The 22,951-nt window shown below is 47.9% G+C and overlaps 1 protein-coding gene and 1 long non-coding RNA gene across 9 annotated transcripts in view; one reads left to right on the plus strand and one right to left on the minus strand.

Annotated features, from left to right (window-relative positions):
• Nucleotides 1-84: 84 nt before the first annotated feature.
• Nucleotides 85-5,520, plus strand: LOC124971037 (uncharacterized). Of its 2 annotated transcripts, none has more exons than XR_007106272.1 (3): nt 85-617; nt 1,562-1,984; nt 2,764-5,520. It is a non-coding gene; the product is annotated as an uncharacterized LOC124971037 (long non-coding RNA). The 2 variants fall into 2 exon arrangements; XR_007106273.1 differs by having other exon boundaries at nt 1,812-1,984.
• Nucleotides 5,521-12,693: 7,173 nt separating this feature from the next.
• The window catches only part of Gxylt2 (glucoside xylosyltransferase 2), a 69,064-nt gene continuing 58,806 nt past the window's right edge, over nt 12,694-22,951 (minus strand). For 2 of the 7 annotated variants that reach the window (XM_047535001.1, XM_047534998.1), the window contains 2 exons: nt 20,270-20,442; nt 13,773-16,672 (listed from right to left, as the gene is read on the minus strand). In XM_047535001.1, the coding sequence (XP_047390957.1) occupies nt 16,490-16,672; nt 20,270-20,442 (356 nt within the window). In that variant the 3' untranslated portion in view covers nt 13,773-16,489. Of the gene's footprint in view, nt 13,049-13,772; nt 16,673-20,269; nt 20,443-22,951 lie in introns of those variants that run through there. The other 5 variants (XR_007106294.1, XM_047534999.1, XM_047535003.1 and 2 more) reach the window with 5 other exon arrangements.

Here is a 22,951-nt window from a genome sequence, read left to right on the forward strand (position 1 = left end):
GCGTGCGCGTCCGCGGCGCGCCGCCCGGACCGAGAGCGCGTGCGCGGCCGTGGCGCGCGCCGCGGCCCAGGGCGCGTGCGCGGCGGCGCCGCCGGTGGCGTCCGGTCCCGCGGGGGCTGCGGGCGCGCTCCCGGGCTTCGCGAGCCCGCGTTTGCTGGCTGCGGGGCCTGGCGACCTTGGTCTGGTCTTCTCTGGTTGCACAGGAAGGCGGTGCCGCACTCCGCACCGGGACTGAGCCCCCAGTGGCCGCGCGGGCGCGTCGGAACCCGTCAGGACCTGTGGCACCCCTCTGCTGCCCCCATTCTCGTCGCCCCGGAAGGGAACCCGCGCACTCGGAGCAGGGCTCAGGGACCCGCATCCCGGCTGGAGCACTTTCTCCCCGCGTGACCTTGCCCTGGTCACCGAGAGGCGTGCGACCTGTCTCGTTCATAGGATGGGGATCCGAGGTGGAGTGAAACCGAACGTGCGGCCCTGGGCCCGGGCGAAGGGCCCTCGGAGTCCTGCGCAGCCCTGGCACCTCACCTGGGAGCCGAGGCAGGGAGAGCGAGCGTGGCAAGACCGGCCCGGAGCGCAGAACCAGGACGTGCGGCTGCCGGGCGCGTCTCTCGCCTGTGTCTGTGAGTTCGTAAAGGAAAGGTTCTCGGTTCCTGCTTTTCCTCCCAGTGCCTCTGACAAAGTCAAGGGAGGGCGGGAGGGACCGAGGGAAGCAACCGACCGCTTGACTCAGGAGGAGCACCTCTGACCCTGCTGACCCTGACCCTAGGCGGTAGATGTAGGCAAACGCCCCTCACCCGGAACATCTCTCAAGTTTTGCCATCTGAGAACGAGTCCTCAGTCTCTGACCTCAGAGCCTCAGCTCGTTTCAAATGTCCCTGCGCTCAGGGTGCCGCTCAGTGGGACAGCACTCCCCTAGCACATAGGGGCCCTCGGTTTAGTCCCCAGTCCCACGAAACAAACGTGCAGAGGGGCGGAATAGAGAGGTATCAGGGCCAGCGCTTACCGTGCCCTCAGGGTCTGAAGGGCTCTCCTGCTTCCAGAGGACAACTCAGCCTCCTCTTCCTCTGCCTGTCTGCTCTTCCGGCAGGTCTTGTACGGTAAGAGCTATGCTGTAAAACACAGTTACCACTAGCCATGTACAGAGATTTAGATTTAACTTAATTAAAATTAGATGAAATTTTAAATTTAGTTCCTGGGTTCTTCAATTAAATTCAAATCCTCAGTCATACTAGCCACATTTCAAGTGCTCAGTGGGCACACATGGCTAGTGCTTCTGTATTGTACAGCACACTTAGAGAGAATTCCATTATTGCAAAAAGTTCTGTTGGAACTGTTAGCCAACAAACAAGTTCATTTCTCTCTCTTTGTCCTTTCCATCACTGTCAGTTTTAGTCACTGAGTTTCTTTGCCTCTTCAGAACCCAGCTGACTCTTCTTAATTTCTTTTTTGTTGTTGTTTTTGTATATTTTCGGTAGTGCTGGGCGTGGAGCCCAGGGCCTTGTGTGTGCTCACCAAGCTCTGTACCGCTAACTTACACCCCATCCCTCTTCTCTCTCATTTCAAGGTCTACGGTTTTTCCGTCTCAGGGTCTCTCCTTTCCAATTCTGGTTTCAATTTAAACGCCACTTCCTTTGGGATGCCCTCCCTGACTCCCTTGGGCTGCCATTGCTATGTGCACATACCTGATGCAGAGTTTGGAAGTTGAGATTGCAAAAGAAGGAGAGGTAGAGATGAGGCTGAGGAATTACTTCCCTTGGTTCATTTTCTTCCTTGGAATTCTCCGCCCCCATGTGTCCCACCTTCTGCATGGCCAGAGCCTTGGACCAACTCTTGCTAATTTCCTTGGAGGAAAACAGAATTAAAACATGACCACCAGCATCCACCATTCCCAATGACCCTGCTTCCTGGAATTTGTGCCTTTGTATAAACTTCTCCCAAGCTGAATCAGAGTACTTCCAATGAGTGTGGAGGACGAATGTCTTTTGAGGTAGGTCATGAAAGGTACTGGGGCTTCTGGCTTAGACTGTTAGATTGCTCATGGGTCTTAATGTGGAACACAGCTGCCCTGCCTGGAGAGCTACAGTCAGTCCCTTGGACAGGTCCACAGAGGAAGCACTGAGGTCTTGGGAGTAGACCTCCCACCTCAGGATTCCTTCAGATGACTTCACCCCCAAGTGACATCAGGATCACAATTTTAGGAGAGATCCTGTGCTAGAAGAGTTCATTCAAGTCACTTCCTAATTCCTTATGTAAAGGAACAATGAAAGAGGAGAAATGTGTACAATTGTTCTTAGCTTCTAAGTTTCAGTATACTTTGTTATACTTCAATAGAAAACTAATGTGACAAGTAGGAAATTAAATAGTAACTATTTAAAGTTTTCTTCTTGGTGCCTGGCACTATTCTAAGAACTTTACAAAAATTCTATGAGATAGTGACATTATTATCTCCACTTCACAGAAGAAGAAACAGGTATAAAGTGGTACAATAACTTGCCTGAGGTCTCGCAACTACTCAGGCCAGGGACTCACCTGTGAGTCAGCCCCAGGCTGGCTTCTGAGCCCCCAGACACTTTCTGATCCTTGAGAAGTTTACAAATTGTCAGGAGATAAGAGACATAAGTACAGACCCTGATGTGAGCAGGAAGGCAATATGTGAACCAGGCATTCAGAGGCCTGCGAAAGCACTTCCAGCAAGGGTGGAAGGTGTCTTTTACTTTCCTTACTTCTTATTTCTTATTTCTGTATTTATTTATTTGTTTGAGACAGAGTCTCGCCCAGCCTGGGCTCCAGCTCTCAATCCCTGGCCTCAGCTGCCCAGGCAGCTAGGATTAAGGTGTGTGCCACCATACTGGCTGAGAGTCGCTTTTCAGGAGGTTCTCACTTAAAAACTGGAAACGACCGGCACCGACCAAGAAGAGCCCTTCAGGCAGGGCAATGGAATTAACTAGGCAAGTAATCTGTGAGGGGCTCCCATGTGCTGGGAGGAGACAGTGGAGGACCTCTCTTTCCCCACGGAGCTCCTGGTCTAATGGAGGAGATGAATCTTAACAATGGCAAACATGCAGGAAGGCTGGCAAGGGGTGGGCCTGTTGCTCTGGGTGTGCACCAAAGGAAAAAGGAGGAACTTGGAGAAGACGCTGTGTAGGAAGTGGAAGATGGAAACGGGAATGGAAGAGAGAAGACAGCCAGAACTAGGCCAGAGAACATGTGGGAGGATGCTTTTATAACCATAGCAAGAACTTCTGGATTTGGCTGTCCTCCTGAGATGAGTCTGTGGGAAGGAACAAGAAGAGGACACTGAGGACAAATCTAGAAAAACCAACATCCTGTTGGAGAGAAGGGAATACGCTGGGTCAAAATACCACTTTCTTTCAGCTCAGCACAAGAAATAAAGTGAAGAGACAACTTACAGAATGGGAGGACGTGTTGGCAAACTGTACTTAGACAAGGGGTTGATATCCAGCATATATATGGAACTCAAAAAAATTCATCAGCAAAAAAGCAAACATTCAGTTTTAAAATGGGCAATAGACCTAGATAGAAATTTCTTTAAAGAAGACATACAAATACACAACAGGTATTTGAAAAAATACTCATCGTCATTAACCATCAGAACCACATGAGATGTGACTTCCCCACAATAAGAATGGCTGATATCAAAAAGAGGAGAGATAACAAGTGCTTGTGGGGAAAGAGGAATCCTTTCATGCTGTGGGGGGAAGAGTATGAATTAGTTCAGCCATTATTGGAAAAAGCATGGCAGTTCCTCCAAAATTGAAAAATAGAACTCCCGTATGCTCCAGCAATCCCCCTCCTGGATCTGTATCCAAAGGAAACGAGATGGAAATGTTGAGGAGACATCCGCTCCGGGTTCACCGTGTCACTGTTGACAACAGCCAAGACACAGAAATAGCCAACGAGTCCGTCAGCTGGTGAATGGGTGAAGGACGTGTGGTACATAAACAGCAGAATACTCTTCAGCCATGCAAGGAATGAAATCCTGCCATTTGCAACAACATGGATGGAAATGAAGCTCTTTCATCTTAAGTGAGATAACCAGGCATAGAAGGACAAGGACCACATGCTGTCACTCATGCGTGCAATATCGAAAAGTGGGTCTCAGAGATGTTGAGAGTGGAATGGTGATTGCCAGAGGCTGGTGGGGGCACAGAGGGAGGGAGGTGATCGATGGATGCCAAGCTGTGGTTGGGTCCAGGAACTCTGGGTTACTCTTGCACAGTAGGATGACTGGATGCTAATAATGTCCTATTTCAAAAAGCTAGAAGAAAGGAATTTCAGTGTGTTCACCATAAAGAAATGGCAGGTTTGATTCCTACAAAGCTGCTCCTCCATGACCCTGATGGCAGCATGAAGACCCCGAGCTGAGCATTGGCGCACGTTCCCCGTCTGATCATCAGACCGCTCTTGCCATGCTCCGATCCGCTCTGTGGTGTCTTCACTCCACTAGGCTCATGTGTTTCACTCTGTTTTGTTTTTGTTTGAAACAGGGTCTCACTATGTTGCCAGGCTGGTTTCAAACTCCTGGGCACAAGCAATCCTCCCAGCTCAGCCTCCTGGGTGCTGGGACTCAGGTGTGCAGACCGCCATGTCCATCACCTGCCCACCCTGCTTCACTCACTCTGGAAAGAACACTTGTTACTGGCTTTCGGGCCCATCCATGTCACACAGAATGAAGTCCTCACTGAAGATCCTTACTTTAAACTACACCTGCAAAGGCCCTTTGTTCAAATAGGGCAAACTTCATAGGCTCCAGGGAATAGGACTCATCGTTTTGGGGTCCACCATTGAGGTCACTGAACTGTTCTGAAGTGTTTTGGGGGGCTGTTTGAGGCTGCATGTATCCCATTTCTCGTGGCCTTTTGCTCCTTGGTGTTAGCCTCCATTGATGTTTCTCGGCTGAGTTGCTTACTGCTGTGATGCTTGACAAATGGTGAGGGTCCAACGCCACGTTCCTGCTACGCTGACGGAGTGGCACTCCAGCCTCAGGTAGGTCTCGTCCTCCTTACTCACCTTTAGAGGTCCTACTGGCTTGGACACTGTCACTCTGTTCTATTCAGTGGGTACAGTCCATTCCCATCATGGTTTTAATACCTAACTTGCTCTCCGCCTGGCTGACGGGAGCCTCTGCAGGCTGGGCTCTGAGTCATTCTGATCTCCATTATTTTTGGAGCACTTCCTTATTTTCAGACACAAAGAGCTATTACAGCTGTACAACCCAGTAGCTATAGTCAATAACAATGTATTGTGTACTTGAAAATCTAATTTAAGTCCTGTCACCACAAATAAATATGTGAAGTAGTGCGTTAGCTTGATTTAGTCACTTCACGATGTAGACACATTTCAAAACATCCTGTCGTACACCATCAATATATACAGTTTTGTGTTAATTAAAAAACTAATTTTTATGGTGGACTGAGGCAGACATCATCACCCTATGTACATGCATGATTACACAAATGGTGTGAATCTACATTGTGCACAACCATAGAAATGAAATGATGGACCCCATGTGTGTACAGTGAATCAAAATGCAGTCTGTAAAAAATAAAAAATAATTTAAAAAAAAACTATCCCCATTCCATCTTCCATCTTTCATCTGGAGTCCTGGAATCAGTCATCTTTCTGAGAAGTTCTGCTTTTCAGTGGAGAATGCTTTTAGGGCCAAAACAAAGGTGCCAGAACATTTGTTATCATTGGGTCTTATCTTCAGACAGATCCAGAAAATAAATGCATGTGTTCACACAACACACACACACACACACACACACACACACACGGTATATATTTATTTCTCCATCTACATATATAAAAATTTGTTGAAAACTCTGAGTTCACAGATTGCAATTCCAAGCCCGCACTGGGATTCTCTGGTTTCTCCCTTCCATGTGTGTAACTGCTCTCCCATGATAAGGAACCTGGCCACCACTGCCCTGAGCATCTCTACCTGCTGGATCAGCATCCCGGGTATGTGGTCGGTCTCCTGCCACCACCTCCAGTCCCTCAGCAGTCACCCTCTCCTGGCCCTGACACCTGCACCAGGCAACTGTCCCTCATCTCCTTCAGAGTGCTGCGTTTGAGGCCGTGCCTGACCACTTCAGACGAGGGTGCACGCTGGACATGGCTGTCTTCTGGGCTGTCAGGAGCCATGACGCGTCTGCCATTGTGTCCCTAACCCAGAAGGGTGGAGCCAGGGTGGGAGGGAAACAAGCCCCTTCCAGGAAATTCACAGGCTTGGAACATGGAGCTCACAGGAGGAGATTCTCCGGACTGAACAGTTCCTGAGGGCATGTGGCCTTAACCATGGGGTCGACCAATGTGGATCCAAAATATTTTGGGGGAAAATTTGCTTCTGTACTAAACATGCACAGACTTTATCATTTTCCCATAAACAGTACAGCATACCAACATAAATGCTATGGAAATCGCTTATGATGCCAATAGGTGGGGGAGAGAGGAGCAGCCCAGAGAGGAGCAGCCCGAGCCCTGCAGCCCCTGTGCCAACAGTCAGCCTGACTCTCCCTCTCCCTCTCTTTCTCCCTCCCTCTCTCTCTCTCTCTCTCTCCCCCTCTCCCCCTCTCCCCATCTCCCTCTCTCTCTCTCTCTCTCTCTCCCCTCTCCCTCTCTCTCTCTCTCCCTCTCCTCTCATCTCTCCGCGTCCTCCCTCTCTCCTCTTCTCTCTCTCCCCTCTCTCTCTCTCTCTCCCTCTCCCTCTCTCTCCATCTCCCTCTCTCTCCTCTCTCTCTCTCTCCATCTCCCTCTCCCTCTCCTCTCTCTCTCTCTCTCTCCATCTCCCTCTCTCTCTTCCTCCGTCTCCCTCTCTCGCTCTCTCTCTCCCCCTCTCTCTCCCTCTCTCTCTCTGTCTCCCTCTCTCTATCCCCCCTCTCTCCCTCCCTCTCTCTCTTCTCCTCTCTCTCTCCTCCGTCTCTCTCTCCCTCCCCTGGTCTCCCTCATCTCTCTCGCCCTCTCTCTCCCGATCCCTCCCTCTCCTTTCCTACTCTTCCGTTCTTCCTGCGTGTCTCTCTCTCTCTCTCTCTCTCTCTCTCTCTCTCTCTCTCTCTCTCTCTCTCTCTCTCTCTCTGTCTCCCTCTCTCTCCTTGCAGTGCTGGAGAGCTCACTCAAGACCCCATGTGTGCCAGGCAGGCGCTCTGCACTAAGCTATACCCCAGCCCTGACTCTCATCTCTTAAGGGTGACAGACTGGAATATTTTAGGCATCAAAATGACAGGCTCCGATTGATGTTTGTCAAAATCACCATGGTTTCTTACCCAGCCTTCCTTTCTAGGAACCCCTGAGGGACTCTCCTCTTATTTCCTCTGTCATCCTAAAGCCTGCAACTGATGACACAGCACCAATGCTTAGAGTGAATTAAAATACTTAGGGAAGCTTGATAAAAATGGATATCGTGGCTGTGGATGTAACTCCGCGGTAGAGTTCTTGCCTGTCATGCATGAAGCCTTGGTTCCATTCCCAGCAGGGCAAAGAAAAAAATGTATTCTGGTGCCTTATGCCAGGGATTCTGCGTTGCCAGAGCCAGGATGGCAGCCTGGGATCTGCTTTAGCAAGCACTTGGCCAGCGGTGCTGCAGGTCAGGATGCCGAGAGGACCCAAAGGGCTTGTTAGCACAGGTGGTGGGGCTGGGGACATAGCGCAGTGGTAGACATGTGCTCAGCCTCCTTTTTATTTTTTAGTTTGAGACAGGGTCTCACTGAGTTGCTTGGGTCCTTGCTAACTTGCTGAGGCTGGCCTTGAACTTGTGATCCTCCTGCCTCAGCCTCCTGAGCTGCTGGGATTACAGGCATGTGCCAAGTACCTGGCACATAAAACATAAGACTGGAATATAAAAACGTTTGTTCTTAGACACCAGTAAGAATGAACAGATGAGTCACAAACTCAGGAAAAATATTTACAATACACGTATCAGAGGACTTGTCTCCAGAATATGTAGGCTCCCGAAACTCAATAGTAAGGGAGAAATAACCCAGGTTTTCAAATGAGCCAAAGATCTGAAGAGACACTTCACAAGTGAAAACATGAATGTCAAATAAACAAATGAAAGGACGTGTAACACCATGAGTCATTAGGAAAAGACTTAAGCCACACTGAAATACCACCTTAGTCTCATTTTATTAGCCGAAGTTAGAAAGATCAGTGAGGCTGTGGAATTGCTGGAGCTGCCGGTAGGGACGTGATGGTGCCACCAAGTTGGAAACAGTGCAGTGGTTTCCTGAGCGTCAAGTTCCCCTACGTACCACTCGCCCACCCTCCTAATCTTACTCAGGAGAAACGGAAATACACTTCAGGCAGACTTGTGCACAAATGTTCACAACAGCCTGATTTGTAGTCGCCAGAAACTGGAGACACATGAATGTCCGCTACCAAGAGAATGAGCAAATGAACTATGGTTAATCCCTACAGAGAAAAGTTACTCAATAATAAAATGAAAGAGCCCAGGTGCGGGGGCACACACCTGTAGTCCCAGCTGCTCTGGCGGCGGAGGCAGGAGGATCACAACGTAAGGAGAACTTGTTTGAAAATTAAAATTTTAAAAAGGGGCCGGGGTGTAACTCAGTAGAGGAGTGCTTGCCTTGAATGCCTGAGGACCTGGGTTCCATCCCCAGCACTACAGAGAAAAATAATAACAAAAAGAAATGGACTATTGGTACAAATAACAACATGAACGAGTCCCAAATAAGGGCACAGAGTGAAAGAAGCTGGGTAGAAACAGTACCACATGATGGCGTGTCTGTAGACTTGTAGAGCCTGCAGACTCGCGGCGGAGACAGATCAGGTGGTGAGGTACCTGGGGCAGGGTGGCCGAGGGGCGAGGGCAGGAGGGCCAGAGCCCTGCTGGGTGACGAGCGACTGCCTTTCCAACGTGCAGACCGCAGTCGTCTCCAAGGCGATACCGCGATGTGTAAATACGGTCTATTGTATCTCAATCACATTTTAACAGTGTGGAACAAAAATAAGAATGACTAAGCCTACATCAGAAACAAAGATAATAATAATCACAGTAAGAGTGTTAAAAAAAGGAAAAAAATTTACTAGACTACAAAGAATTTAAAGTCAGTACCATAAAAGGGGGAGTAAGGACCAGGCATGAGGTGGAGCATGACCATCATCCCACCTACAGGGGAGGCTGAGGCAGAGGATCCCAAGTTCAAAGGCAGCCTCCACAATTTAGTGAGACCCTGTCTCAAAATGAAAAAGGGACAGGGATGTGGCTCGGGTAGAGTGCCTGTGGGTTCAATCCCCAGGACTGGGGGAAAATGGAGAAGGAATAATAGAACTCAACACATCCGAGGCACTTTGGAGTTAAAAATAAATCACTCGGGCTGGGGAGATAGCTCAGTCGGTAGAGTGCTTGCCTTGCAAGCACAAGGCCCTGGGTTCGATCACCAGCACCACAAAAATAAATAAATAAATAAAATAAATAAATCACTCAGCTAAGTTATATTCAAAATACAACTGAAATAATCGCCATGCGACAAAGGGTTCATATTATCAACTTTGAATATGTAAAATAAAAAGAGCTAATAAAATCCACTGGTGAGAGAAAGATAGATGAGAGAATATATAAGAATGCTAAATTCCAAAAAGTTTTTGCAAGGAATTAATTCACACTCTCTAAAATGGAAACAGAGGTTTAGAAAAATAAAAGGAGATGTCCAGGAGAAAGAGAAGTTGGAGGAGGGGAGGAGGGGGAGGAGGGGGAGGAAGGGGAGGAGGGGGAGGAGGAGGGGGAGGAGGGGGAGGAGGGGGAGGAGGGGGAGGAGGGGGAGGAGGAGGGGGAGGAGGGGGAGGAGGGGGAGGAGGAGGGGGAGGAGGGGGGGGAGGAGGAGGGGGAGGAGGAGGGGGAGGAGGGGGAGGAGGAGGGGGAGGAGGGGGAGGAGGGGGAGGGGGAGGAGGAGGGGGAGGAGGGGGAAAATTATTCTTATGAGCAGTAAAACAAGTAATAGCTATTTCTTAAATTCAATTTTAGAGGAAGGGGAGGAGGAGGGGGAGGAGGAGGGGGAGGAGGGGGAGGAGGAGGGGGAGGAGGGGGGAGGAGGGGGAGGAGGAAAATTATTCTTATGAGCAGTAAAACAAGTAATAGATATTTCTTAAATTCAATTTTCCACTCACACAAAGATTTTACCAACCACAGATGATGAGACGGAGATCTGAGCTCTAGAAGTTTCCTTGAGAGCCAAATCTGAGGCAATGGTGGAAGTGTGGGTGCGGAGGGGAGCCGGGAGGGCCAGGGTGCCATGAGGAACGTCTGGCTGGGTGTGGCTCAGTGGTGGGGTGCAGGCCTCGCAGGTGTGAGGTGCTGGGTTCCATGCTCAGCACCACGTGACAATGAATCAACGTGTCTGTCTGTGACTAAACATTTTTTAAAAGAATATGTTATTAAGGAAGTCACTAGCGTGGGCATTTGGAGCTTCTCCCTCTGGGGGACTCTGCGATGACAGCTAGGTCTCCCCCGGCAGGCAGCAGGAGAGGGTACTTATCCTCCTACTCCTGTTGGTCAGCGGCTGAGGGCCATCTCAGGAGGGTTAACTTTCCAACACTTTCAGCCTGCCTGTAGCCAAGCAGGGCATGCAGTGGCACCAGAGAGCCCTCGGGCAGTCACAGGGACTGGGAATTAGGATTTGAGCTGGCATGCATAAAAATAATGTGTGTTGAGGGATTAGGCAGGACATGCCACGCTGGTCATCCATTACATGTCAGAAACTATGGGCTCTGAAGAGACAGGTGACAGGAAACTTAGATTTAAGAGGCTTAAATTCCAACATACCACACGCCAACTACTTCCTTACTTCTTGAGTCTGAGTTTTCTCTCATTTGAACACATCTTAAACTTGTTAACTGTCCTCTGTGTCCCCATAAACAGGCAAACATTAAAGCATATCAGGAAGCTGTTAAAATAGCTATCAGTTTTAAACATTTAATACCCCAAATCGAGCGTCGATCTTTACACTTTCCCCTTAACTCTGTGCTTGCGATGATTACTAATAACAGTAATTTAGAAGAAGAATCCAATCTTCTAATATGACATTTATTCTTGCTTTGTCACTTGACCCAAAGCAACAATCCTGGAGACTAAGAAACGCTATTGTTTTGATGAACCCTAAGTGTTCAGTGAGGACATGGGCGTCCCTGGAGTTTCTTCAGAGTCGCAGCCCACGGGTCCTACGTGTGATTTACACCCTTTACGAGGCTAGAATATACATTTACACTCACGATTTGACTCTGGAGGTGAAGAATCAGTAAAGCACTTTTGTCCAACCCATCAGGTGTATGACAAAGCCCCTCATCATCAGTTTATGTTAGATTGCGGAATTATTTCTGGCGCGCCTTTATTTGGTTGACAGTAGTTCTCCACGAGAGGGAAAAGATCTGTTACAGTCGTTTCACAACAAACACCAGGAGGCCAATTTTCCTGGAGACCCAGGTTGGCAATAGCGTTTTTCATCCAGACATGGAGACAATGTTTTTCTCCAAAGATGGACTGATTCTATTCAAATGACATGGAAATTTTATGGCTGGAATCCTAGAAGGATTTGTGGTTTCCAATAAAATATTCATGAAGAAAGCACTGTTAAAATGATACATTTCCCTTGGCATCATTCGAGCCTTTGGGTACAGAGTTATTTTGGGGCTTTTCACTTGCACGAGCCAATCCATTCTTTCTCTCTCTGTGTACTGATTGAGCTGTTTGCTGCCACTCACAATTTAAAGAGTTCTAACTATTCCATAAATTGGAACCAGGAGTAGGGTGGTTTCCAAGCAGCCCAAATCCCACAAATGTCTACCACAGAGCTATAAAGAGAAGATTGTGGAAACAGAGGGTATTTATGCAGAAAGGGACTTCAACATGATCTGACCCAACCATGCCACTTAATTGGTGAGTAAATGAATCACCAAAAAATTAAGCAATATATATATGCATATATATATTGAGTTACTTAATTTCTTTTACATATGCATATATGTATATATAGTATATATGTATATATAACTATATACGTATACACATGTATACATATATGCATATACATAAACATTATATATACAAAACATTTTATATATATATATATATATATATATATATATATATTATATATATAGTTTTGCTATGTTGCCCAAGCTGGGTCCAAACTCAAGATCCTTCTGCCTCATTACAGGCATGTGACACTGTGCTGGGCTTCAATATAACTTCAATGAATGAGATTTTGTAGGATGGGTTACTAATAGCCATTACAGCAATACACTATTACAGGAACAGTAGTTTTTGAGGATGTTTAAAATCAATATGATGTGCTGGGAAACTTGTCTGATAGGAATTGGTCCCGGTTCAGGATGCAGCTGAGTCATTTCATTTATTTGTTCATTAAATGTTTTGGGTTAGGGGGACGCATGAGAAATGTGTTCAGTCATGAAGCATAGAGCAGAGAACAAAATTGTAAGGACTGTCCCATTAAGGAACTGTGCATCTTCTGGGAATGGCAGTCAATAAACTCAGTTTCACATAAACAACAGCAACAAAAATTGACTAAATCACTTACTGAATACTTCCTTATTAGCTGGATAGACTTAAACATTACCATTTAACTTATAAAATTTTTCAGCTTGAAATATTTTTAAGGAAAAGACACACAGTTTCAAAATAATACCAAAAGTCATGTATTTAAAGCTTTTAATTTTTAGCAGAGGTAAAACAGGAGATGACATTTAAAAATACAACAGTAATTAAATCGTAATACTTGTATTCCTTTTTATTTACTGCAATAATTTCTTTTCTTTGGAGTATGCTCATTTCTTCACAAACGAAAATCATCTTTCTTAAAAAAGTCGTTTCCAACATAAGATATGCATCCAGGGTCTCCTGGGAGCGCTAAGCAATGGGGACACTTTTTCGCGGACAGTACAAACATGTAAACCTGATGGAGCAGAAAGCGCCACCTGTTATTGCCTGTGTATGCAACGGGGATAGAAACACAGGCACTTCCTCTTGAAGACTCAAGAGAATGTTTCCAGTTTTGACCTGTGGAAAAAAAAAAACATGCCAGAGAAACCTCATCAGCTTTGAGTGCCGGCAACGCAATTGTGAAAAGATTTGACCAAAGGTTTGATTGTCCATAATTCTTCATTCGTACTACAACAAATGTCAGCTCCTCCTTCCAAAGGGGCAGGGTGTGTGCATGCTGGGCTGTTTTCTTCGATTTCTGAAAGGTTTGATCTAAGGAGTAGAACTTAGTTCTGCCTTCACAGGGATCTCCCTGTTTTGTTGCTCTGTCACTAAAGGTCAGCTTCATGTGCTACTCAGATGCTTCCATGATAAACAGAAAAGCAAAAAATGAGAGAGGAATAATAAAAAAATAGGAGGAAAACAGAAAACCCTACAGAAGATTGCCCACCATTTTATTAAATGAAAATCTGAGGATGTGGGCTCCCATGAAGCCCAATATAGTTCTTAATTCAACATGTTTCTGAATTTGGTCTTAAAATTATGTTCACTTTGGATTATCAAACACACACTGTTTATTTTTTATATGTAAGCATCAGGCAACATTGAGACATAAATCTAAATTTTTGCTGGGTATGGTGGCACATGCCTGTAATCCCAGTGGGTTGGGAGGCTGAGGGAGGAGGATCTCAAGTTCAAAGCCAGCCTCAGCAATTTACTGAGGCCCTAAGCAACTTAGCAAGACCTTGTCTCAAAAAATAAAAAGGGGCTGGGGGTGTGGCTCAGTGCCAAGTGCCCTGGGTTCCATTCCCAACACCTCAGAAGATAAAAGAAATGAGAAAAGAGGAAAGAAGAGAGGAAGGGGAAGGAGAGGAGGGGACAGGAGGGGAAGGAGGACAGGCAGGAAGAGAGAGAACCAGCCATGTTCTTCCCATAATGGATTCATGTGGTATTACAGGGCTGTCACAAAACTTTTGGCAAACTTCACCGCAGATTGCACATTTTAGAAGTCCACTGATTTAAAATCTGTGGCTCTCATATTTAAAGATGTTTTCTTTCCAAGGTGTTTCCTGGGAGTTATCAAAGTCAGAGAAAATACCACCTCACAGTAACGTCCTAGCTACAAAAAATAATTAGCACTTTCAGGTAGAAGGAATTGGAAGAGAAAATTCCTCCCCAAATTTTCCACCAAACTCACCTAAAATTTCAGGAGACAGCATGGGAATCCCATAGCACACAACCACACCAAGTGTCACAGGTTCATAATTCACCATTCTGGAATGTTCTAGAGTTCTATCATTGACCTTTGCTGGCCACTGTACATGTATATTCAGTGGGCAGCAACAGCAGAGTTGCGAGCACACCTGAATCTCATGAAGAAGAGGTGTCACTCTGTTCAAAGTCCTACCACAGATTCCAAGTCTCTGGACCTGCCAAAGGAGGGAAGGAACTTCTGTAGGTTGGGAGCCACCAACAAATCCAGAGTGACATCTGTGGGGTCACTGGTCATTCTGAACAGGTAGAAAGAAAATGGGATTACAGATTTATGTTTGCATCCTGCCTCTTTCCCTGCAGAGTTAGGGATATAAGGTGCATTTTCCTTCAGGCAAAGACAATTCCAAGATGGCTGCGAATCAGATGTGCCCATGACACAGATGGAAGGCCCAACACAAGTACGTAAAGGAAGGGACAAAGTTGCTTCTGGTGGTGCACGAGGAAACAAAACAGCCAAGTCAGAGTCTCCCGTCGCAGTGAGTTTCCTTAACAGAACAGCAAGCCAGGCCACCCGAATGAACACCAGGGAAGTAGGGTTACCACCTCCTCTTTTAGATCCAAGCTCGTGATAACCACAGTGCAGCACTCGCCAGCACTGATTGATATCTGCCATGTCTTTGCATGCTGAGATTTCCCTGTCTCTTTCAGGGGAAGGCGTTTTCTGCTGATGTGATGTCCTAGGATTCTGATACAGAGGATGCCATATTTACATTAATAAAATCATGCTTTCCATTTTATTCTTGCCTATTGCTTTCTATATATGAAAGGTATTCAATATTTCTGTTTCCAAAAATGTTTCTGTGAAATTGATGCGTCTTATGCAGACCCGTGTGTCTTATAGAAAAGGAATTTTATTTGGTACATTCATTTCTTTGTATCACAATTTTCTTATTTACCTAATGGAGATGATGTAGGTCCCTACAAAGTTGACTAGGTTGTAGGAAACTTTAAAGATGTCATTTACGTAAAAGCCATTCGCAATAAAGAAATATCATGCAAATTGTTCCACTGCTGATACCAACATAAGAAAAACTGGGGAGAAGTCAGTTTCCTTTGGGGAAGAGAATAGAATTTCCAGTACTGTAGCTAGGTGATAAGACCTGAAGTTTCCTTGGCTTACAGCTGGGTAACCCCAGAAGAAAAAAGGAAAAAAAAATTTTTTTAAGAGATTTTCTGAGGCTGGTAGGGAGGTAAATTTTCTTGTCAATGGAAATGTTTACATTGAACACATTAAATCTGAAGTTGGTACAGAGTTCCACCACTGCCCAAGAGTAGTAGGAGAGAGGTGCCCACACTTACTGATGGCTGAAGACATCCAATGTCTTTATCTCTGCATAAACACAAAGTCACATCACTTTGCTGAAGAAGTTCATTGGGTTCAGTACAATTACTGAATTTCCAGAAATTATTGTTGCATAGACATTTCTCATGATTTAGCCCTCCACAAATGCAAGCAGTTTCCTTGAGAAACACCCTCAGGTATATGCCCCATCCTTTAACACTGCCCAGCTAGTCGAAATCCGAATGCTTCTTCCAGATACATTTAAGTAAAGTGCTATAAACAAAATCATCTTGTCCAACTTTTTAGTCTCCTACATACAAATCTCAGCATAGGGGTCACTGTTATTGAGATTACTGTTTTAAACATGTGTTATAATGGAAAACATAGACATAGGAAATAAAAAAAAAAAGTTTAAAAAATGTGGGGTGGTGGGAGGACTGGAAGGAGACACATTAAAATCGCCGCCATCTTCTCCACTGGTTGGTAGGATGACTAACCTGATCTTGACTTTGGCCCCTTGACCTATGCTCCAAAGTGTGTTTGTTTGCCTCACAAGTAAAGATTACTATTTTAACAAGGGGTGAAGGAGGCAACTGCATAGAAAGAGGCTTGAGACTGTTAGATGAACATAACACCCAGATGCCACTGAAGTGGCCTCCCACACTTGCCAGGAATTGGAGGTCTCTCAAAAGTTCCTCTTCACAGTCAGGGGACCTGCTGGAACACTGTTAAACGCATGGTGATAAGGTTTTTGTTTTTAAAGAGATAACTAGGATTTTAGAAAAAATTAAAAGCATGTTCCCTTTCAGGGGCAACTAATTTAGCAAAATGTAACAAGGCTTTTAAAAACTCAACAGTCATGAAGCACCATTAAAAATATTCACACGAAAAAGATCCCGGCAACGTGAAGATGGGCACTTCTTTGGCCACAGATGCTGACAACCTGGAACACGAGGAGATATTCAGTGCATATGGTCAGGGCCCACGTGGATGATGACGTGCTTCTCATAAGCCCTTCTCATGGTTTTCTCGATTTGCTTCAGGAAGACTTGAGGGATTCGTCCACACAGAGTGTGCACAGTCTCCAGAAACTTCAGCTGGAGAGGGTAATACATGGACTGAAAGAGATTGTCCTGAAAGGGAAACTGAAAGAAGGTTTAAAATTTAAAAAAGGAAAGAAAAATACAATTTAGTCACTGAAATGCCATTTAAAATGCAAATCGTGCTGAGTAAACCTGACCTAGGGAGTTACTGTAAGCATCAGGGTGCAGGTGTGTGTGGTCATGGGCTTAGTGAAGGGACCCCCGGGGACCAGTCCAAGTCTGGTCTAGCTGTGCAGCCCGCTCAACCACTGAACTTTTGTGGACCTCAGTTTCTCTCTCTCTGAAGAAAAGATGATGCACTGGACCCTTCGAGCTCCTAGAATCTGAAGACGACGCCTCCATCTAAGGACAGGACGTCTGCATACAGCGCGTTCCTGCCGGGGAGCAGAACTCAAGCAGTACTTGACATCCACGGTACCTTATCCACTGAATTCTTATTCTTTTCCTTTGAAGCAATGTTAATTAAGAAACTTCAAGGTATGTGCACGATGACCTCAGAAAGTCCAGAGTTTCACAAGGACCGGTACGGTTCATGGTCACGTACTTTACTGTAGTAACTCAGGTACCAAATATTGGCTCCCTTCATGTATCACATCTGAGGGTTTGCTCTTTGTTTTGAATTTGAACACTCCTATTTCCCCATAGGATGTGTCCATGAGCAGTATTTACCAAAATAAATCTTGTGGAATACTAAGTTAGGAGCTTACGTCAAAATGTATCCTGCTCTTGTTGAAAGGAAAAAGGTCACTAGCAGACGAAGGTAATGCTTCATTCTTAGCAAGGACATTTTACATGAAAAGATGGAGGAAAAGAAGGGTTAAAGGTAGGACACCCTGGCCTGACGGCAGGTGTGTGGGCGTCAGCTTCCTACAACGTCTCAGTGCTTCCACAGTTCACCAGAAAAGTTGCTCAAGCAAATTTATCAGAAATGCAAATTTCTTCCCAGAGGGAGCTTATGATTGACGTAATACAGCAACGTTTGGTCTCGGATCAGGGCTGGCACTTCTTCTTCACTAGCATGATCTACGCCACTGCTAAACCCTCAAAGTGAGCATGAATCTGCCCTCTCCATCACTGTGTCCCCAACCGATGGAACAGTGGTTGGGACCATGGAGTCCTCCCAACTCCTCTTCCCCACATGCCCAGACCACCCTCAGCAAGTCCTGAAGCGCCAGCTTGACGCCTTCGCCAGAGCAAGGCCCTCTCTCCTGCTTCCCTCCCGACAAGCCCCTGCTGTGAACTCTGCCTGCACAGTGCAGCCCATGTCCCAAAGTGCCTTTGTCTTCCACTCCTGCACCCTTCCACCCGGGCGTCATGGTAACATTTTTCAAGCTTAAATCAGAGTCCCCCACTTCCTGACATGGTTTCCCACTGCAATTTCTAGGAGTCCAGCTCCTCCCTTGTGTAGATGCTCAAGGTGACCTGGGACCCTCCTGTCTTACTCCACCCTTCCCATTCTGGACATGGAGGCCTCCTCCCCGTCCTTTGGACACATGGAATTCATCCAGACTCAGGGACTCAGCCCTGGTCCTTCTGCTTAGCAGGACCTTCCCTGGGTTTCCATGACGGAGGCCTCCATCGGACCAAGTCCTAGGATTGTGGAGGCCTTGGCTGAGGACCCTGTTAGAGGAACACTCCTCTCCCCTGGGGCACTCAGACCCACCCCGGTTCTTCTCACAGACAATTTCTACTGATTACTGAGGACGACTGTTGTCAGGTGATGAACTAAAAGCTGAAAGACCATCATCTTGCTGGGCTCTCACAGCCTTCCCACGAGGTAGCTAATGTCATTATCTCCACTGCACAGACAAGGAAACTGAGGCCCAGCAGGGTGAGGACTAACCACTGGAAAGTGACAAAATAGGAATTTTGAGCCCAAGTGTCCAGGTCCAAGGTCAGCCTCTGACCCCGCCCAGGGTGCCCAGCACTGTAGAGGGTGGGGAGAGAGGGAGATCCTGTCACCACAGAGTCCATTTGGGATTAGTGATTTTCTTGATTCAAAGGCCTGAATGAAAATTCTTTTCAGGCCCAACTGAGGAACATCACTGAATGAGTGGCAGAATCATTTATGAAGCTTGGCCTCTTTCTGATCCCTGAGAAAACAGAGGAGATGGGTTGAAACTCAAGAAGCACAACTGCTCAGCTCAATCCAGGGCTGACGGGGCAAAGAAAGTGGAGCGGCCCTGGCGAGGGAGCTGCGGCACTCAGCAACGCCGCTGTGCTTCTGAGCGACCGGGCCTGGAGTCACTGTTAGAATAACTATGTGCAAAAGCACCGCTGAGTCCAGGACAGATTTTTGATGTAATTGAGTCACCTGGCCCTTGGAAGCCAAGCGTAGGGAATGCAGGCAAGCCTGGCCTTGGCCCAGGTGCGCTAAGCTCTGCCCACGTGGGAGGCTGGGCCTGGGTTTCCCGTTGGAATTCTCTGGTGCTGTCCAGCAGCATGTCCACTGACACACACACAATGTGTCGCTGTGTCCCTGCCTCACTCCCGCCACGCCCTGTTTGTGAAATCCTAGGCCCTTAAGTCTCTAATGAGGTCGATGTTAGGGGTCTGCAAGCTTCTGGACAGGGGGCTGGAGAGTACTAGACTGTGGACCCACTGTCTGTCCCAAGTCGTCATGTTGGCTCAGGCCTGAACTCAGTGACTCAGGAAGAAACTATGAAATTCAAATCTCAGTACTAGTGAATTTATCTCAGAAGAACGTGGGGACACCCCTCCCTTGTGCATCCTCTCTGCCTGTTTTGGTGCCACAGCAGCAGAGATGACTTTTTTTTTTTGAGGTACTGAGGATTGAACCCAGGGGTGCATTTACCACTGATCAGCACCCCAGCCCTTTTATTTTATTTTGAAATGGGATCTTGCTGAGTAGCCTAGGCTGGCCTTCAACTTTTGATCCCCCTGCCTCAGCCTCCTGCGTAGCTGGGATCAGAGGTGTGCGCCACCACTTTGGCCCTGTGGTGGTCAGGTCTCTGCCCTGGGCCGGTCATGTACCCACTCAAACCTGTGGGGGCCACTTCCCAGGGGCCACAGTTCAGCCACCTCTCCACTTGGTGCCTTTCCACTCTGACCTTCTCCTTTCCTCCCTCCAGCCCTGGCTCATGGGTCCACGAGATGGAGAAGCTTTTGTCTGGGCTCCCTGGCAGTGAGAAGCCTCCTGCCACCTCCAAGGCATCCCTGTGACCCTGGCCCTGGGCCCTTAGGGGGGATGGCACTGCCCTCTCACACCATTGGAGGTGGGTGAACAAAGGCCTGGCCGCTGCCTTCATTTCAGCTCCTTGTTCTGACTGCCCCTTGGACTCCTGGCCACTCAGGGCGTAGAACTGGCAGTTAGGAAACACTGGACTTGAACTGAGTATTGCCATCTTATTTTTATGGGACCGATTTTTACCCTATCCTGTTATCTCTACTATGGTAAATGGCACAGGATTCTCTTTTTGATATGAAATTTCCCCCCAAAGTGAATTTAAGTTAGAAACAGAGACTTTTGTGGAAATACGAAGTCAAGAGCGGGGGTGGTTATAGTCCTGGGGACAAGAGGACTTGGTGACCTGGGGACCGAGATGGGGGGAAACTGGCGCAACCCGGCGCTCTGGGAATGAGTGGGCCACAGAGGGCCAGGTTGGCAAGCGCACTTACGTCCCGCATGGCCTCGTAGAGTGCCCTGAAGGTGGGTTGCTTGTCGTCATGGTAGACACCACGGTTCCCGTGCAGCACCGACACGCCCTCTCGCTCCGCCTCTTTGCAGTTGCTCCCGTACATGCAGTGGTCGGGCCGGTAGTTCCACTGGCAGGGGAACACGTAGAGACGCTCTGGGGGAGACAGAGCGAGCCCAGGACGGTCAGTCCCAGCCAGCATCTCTGTGCACTGTGCGCTGACCCACCCCCCCACACACACCAGCGCCACTGCGACTCTTAGACCAAATTTCAGCAAATCTGACAAAATTCTGAGATCAAGAACTGAAGGCACATGCACTAATGATGATGTAGGTTTCATCCAAAAAATAAATAAATAAATAAAAAGTTAAATCAGGAAATCAGGGCACCACACGGTCTGGCCCAAGTCCCAGTCCCCCATGTCCTTGAACTTGTACCCTCATCTGTAAAGTGGAATAGGGGGCTTCCCTCTGACTTTGATGATTGCTTTTTTTGAACACGTGGAAGGTGCTTGGCAGAAGGTCAAGCTCACAGCAGCTTGGACCAACTCATTGTTGGGGTGGTGCTGGGTTGGAACCCAGGGCCTCGAGCACGCTCAGCAAGTGCTCTTCCACCAAGCTCCATTCCCAGCCCTCGAATCGACTCCTAGGGAAGGTTCTGTGAAATGGACAGACCCACTTGAGATGGAAGCCAAGATTCCTCTTTAGATCAAAACGAAACAAAAAACAATAGCAAAGAGAAAACCAAAAAGAAAAAAGAAAGAAGCCCCCACCAAGATAACCATGTGCACCACACTGTGTGTGCACGGGTGTGTGAATTTGTATCTCGGAAACAGTGCTGGTTCACCTTTCCAAGACTCCGCCCCGCACCCGCCTGCCACCATCTGGCAGTGTTAGGCACAGGGAGGCTGCTACTGCATCTGCTCAGGTGCGCTAAGCTTCCTACAGGGGCCAGGGATGCGCAGGAGAGCCCCCACAGAGCTGGAGGGCCGGCCGAGCTCTCCACCTGATCCCACTGGACGCAGAGCACTCCCCTTGCTGACTGGCAGTGAGTTCGTGAGGCTGAGCTGCCTGGCTCCCCGGCCTGATGCCTTTCAGGCTGGGCCTGAGCAGCAGGGATGGGACCACAGCTCTGCAGATGCGTCACCCGTGGTGAGAAGGCCCTGCAGAAGGGTGCGGCACATCAGGCCTTGGGATGCGCTTCTCCCAGGCCGACGGCCTCCCTCCTGCTGGGGAGGACTGATCTTAAGATTGTTACAGAGGCTCCAGGCTGGGCAGCAGAGAACGAAGAGTCCATCGCACTCGCTCTGCAGACCAGGTGGACCTCCACAGCTCGCTGTCTGACAGGCCAGAGGCACCCAGGACCCTCTCAGACTCGAGAGGGCCCTCTTCCCAGAGGGCTCCATCCCACCCGCTGCGTCTCCCTCCTTCACCCCGACACCTGCAGGTTCACAGCCCACGAGTGTGGTGGTCACCTTCCAGTCACACTCCCTAGGTCTGAACCCATGGCTCTGTCACCTGTGTGACCTTTCTGCATTTACTGCAAGGGTGGATGTGAGGACCAGAGGAGTGAGAAACCCAGCTGTGCCCAGCTCCTTCCTTTCGTAATCCACGGTTGGCATCAGCCACACAAGACCTACTTGGGCATTTGAATGTACCTGCAAGGTTCCCAGCTGCAGGGATCGGTCAAGAGCCCATCTCTGCTTTTATCAATCCATTGACTGAATCAATCAAGATTTACTGAGTGACTGCTCTGCACGCTGTGAACAAAGCTAATCACGGGAAGGTCCGGTTCCTACCTTCATGGAGTTGGCGACTGGTGAGGTTGCTTCTTGGCAGACACCTTAGGAGTTCACTCACAAGGTCACCTTTTCTCTCACAGCGGCCTCTCTAGAGGCCTGGGCCCAGTACGGGGCACTGCCTGGCAGAAGGTAGAAATGGCTGCTGCTTTGGAGTCAGCCAGATGTGGGTTCAAATTGGCTTCTGCCCATTCCTAGCTTTCTAACCTTGGTGTCACTGAGACACTTGGCCTCAGTTGAGAAGCAGTAAACAGAAGGCAAATGACCCAGCCCAAATCCCACGGGTCAGCTGTGAGCTAGCAGCAGGCGGCTGAAGGAGCAAGCTCTGCTCTCAGCTCGCTGGGTCTAAGTACAGAATTCCACCAGCCGGTGAGTCAATCCAGACAAATCACCTGGCTTTTCCATGCTTCAGGTTCGTCATCTGTAAAGTGGGGAGAAGCACAACAGCACCTGGCGGGAGGCGGAGGGGTGGTAAACGAGCCCTTCTCCACGCATGCTTGGAACAGAGCCTGCTCTAAAGGCACTCGCCGTCGCACAGCCAGCGCCATCCTCAGGCTGTTGGCACTGGCCTACCAGAGGCGTAAAACCAGAGAACCTCAAGAAGGAGTCTGCAGTAGTTTCCAGCAGAGTCTACCTGTGATAAATATTTATTCCAATTGCTTCTGGACACACAGGTGGCCCGTCACTCTTAAGATTTTACCAGTTGCAGATCTCTCTGAGACTCTAATGAAAGCTTTAGACCCTGACTTTGGAAAAATACAACTGGGAACATATATAGGCTCATAAAGAACATTTGCTTACAAGTTCAGGGATTTATAGATCTCTTAAAGATCAGCTAAGAACCTCAGCTTTCAGATCTCAAATATG

Source organism: Sciurus carolinensis, chromosome 19 (assembly GCF_902686445.1).
Source record: "Sciurus carolinensis chromosome 19, mSciCar1.2, whole genome shotgun sequence".
Taxonomy (NCBI): Eukaryota; Metazoa; Chordata; class Mammalia; order Rodentia; family Sciuridae; genus Sciurus; species Sciurus carolinensis.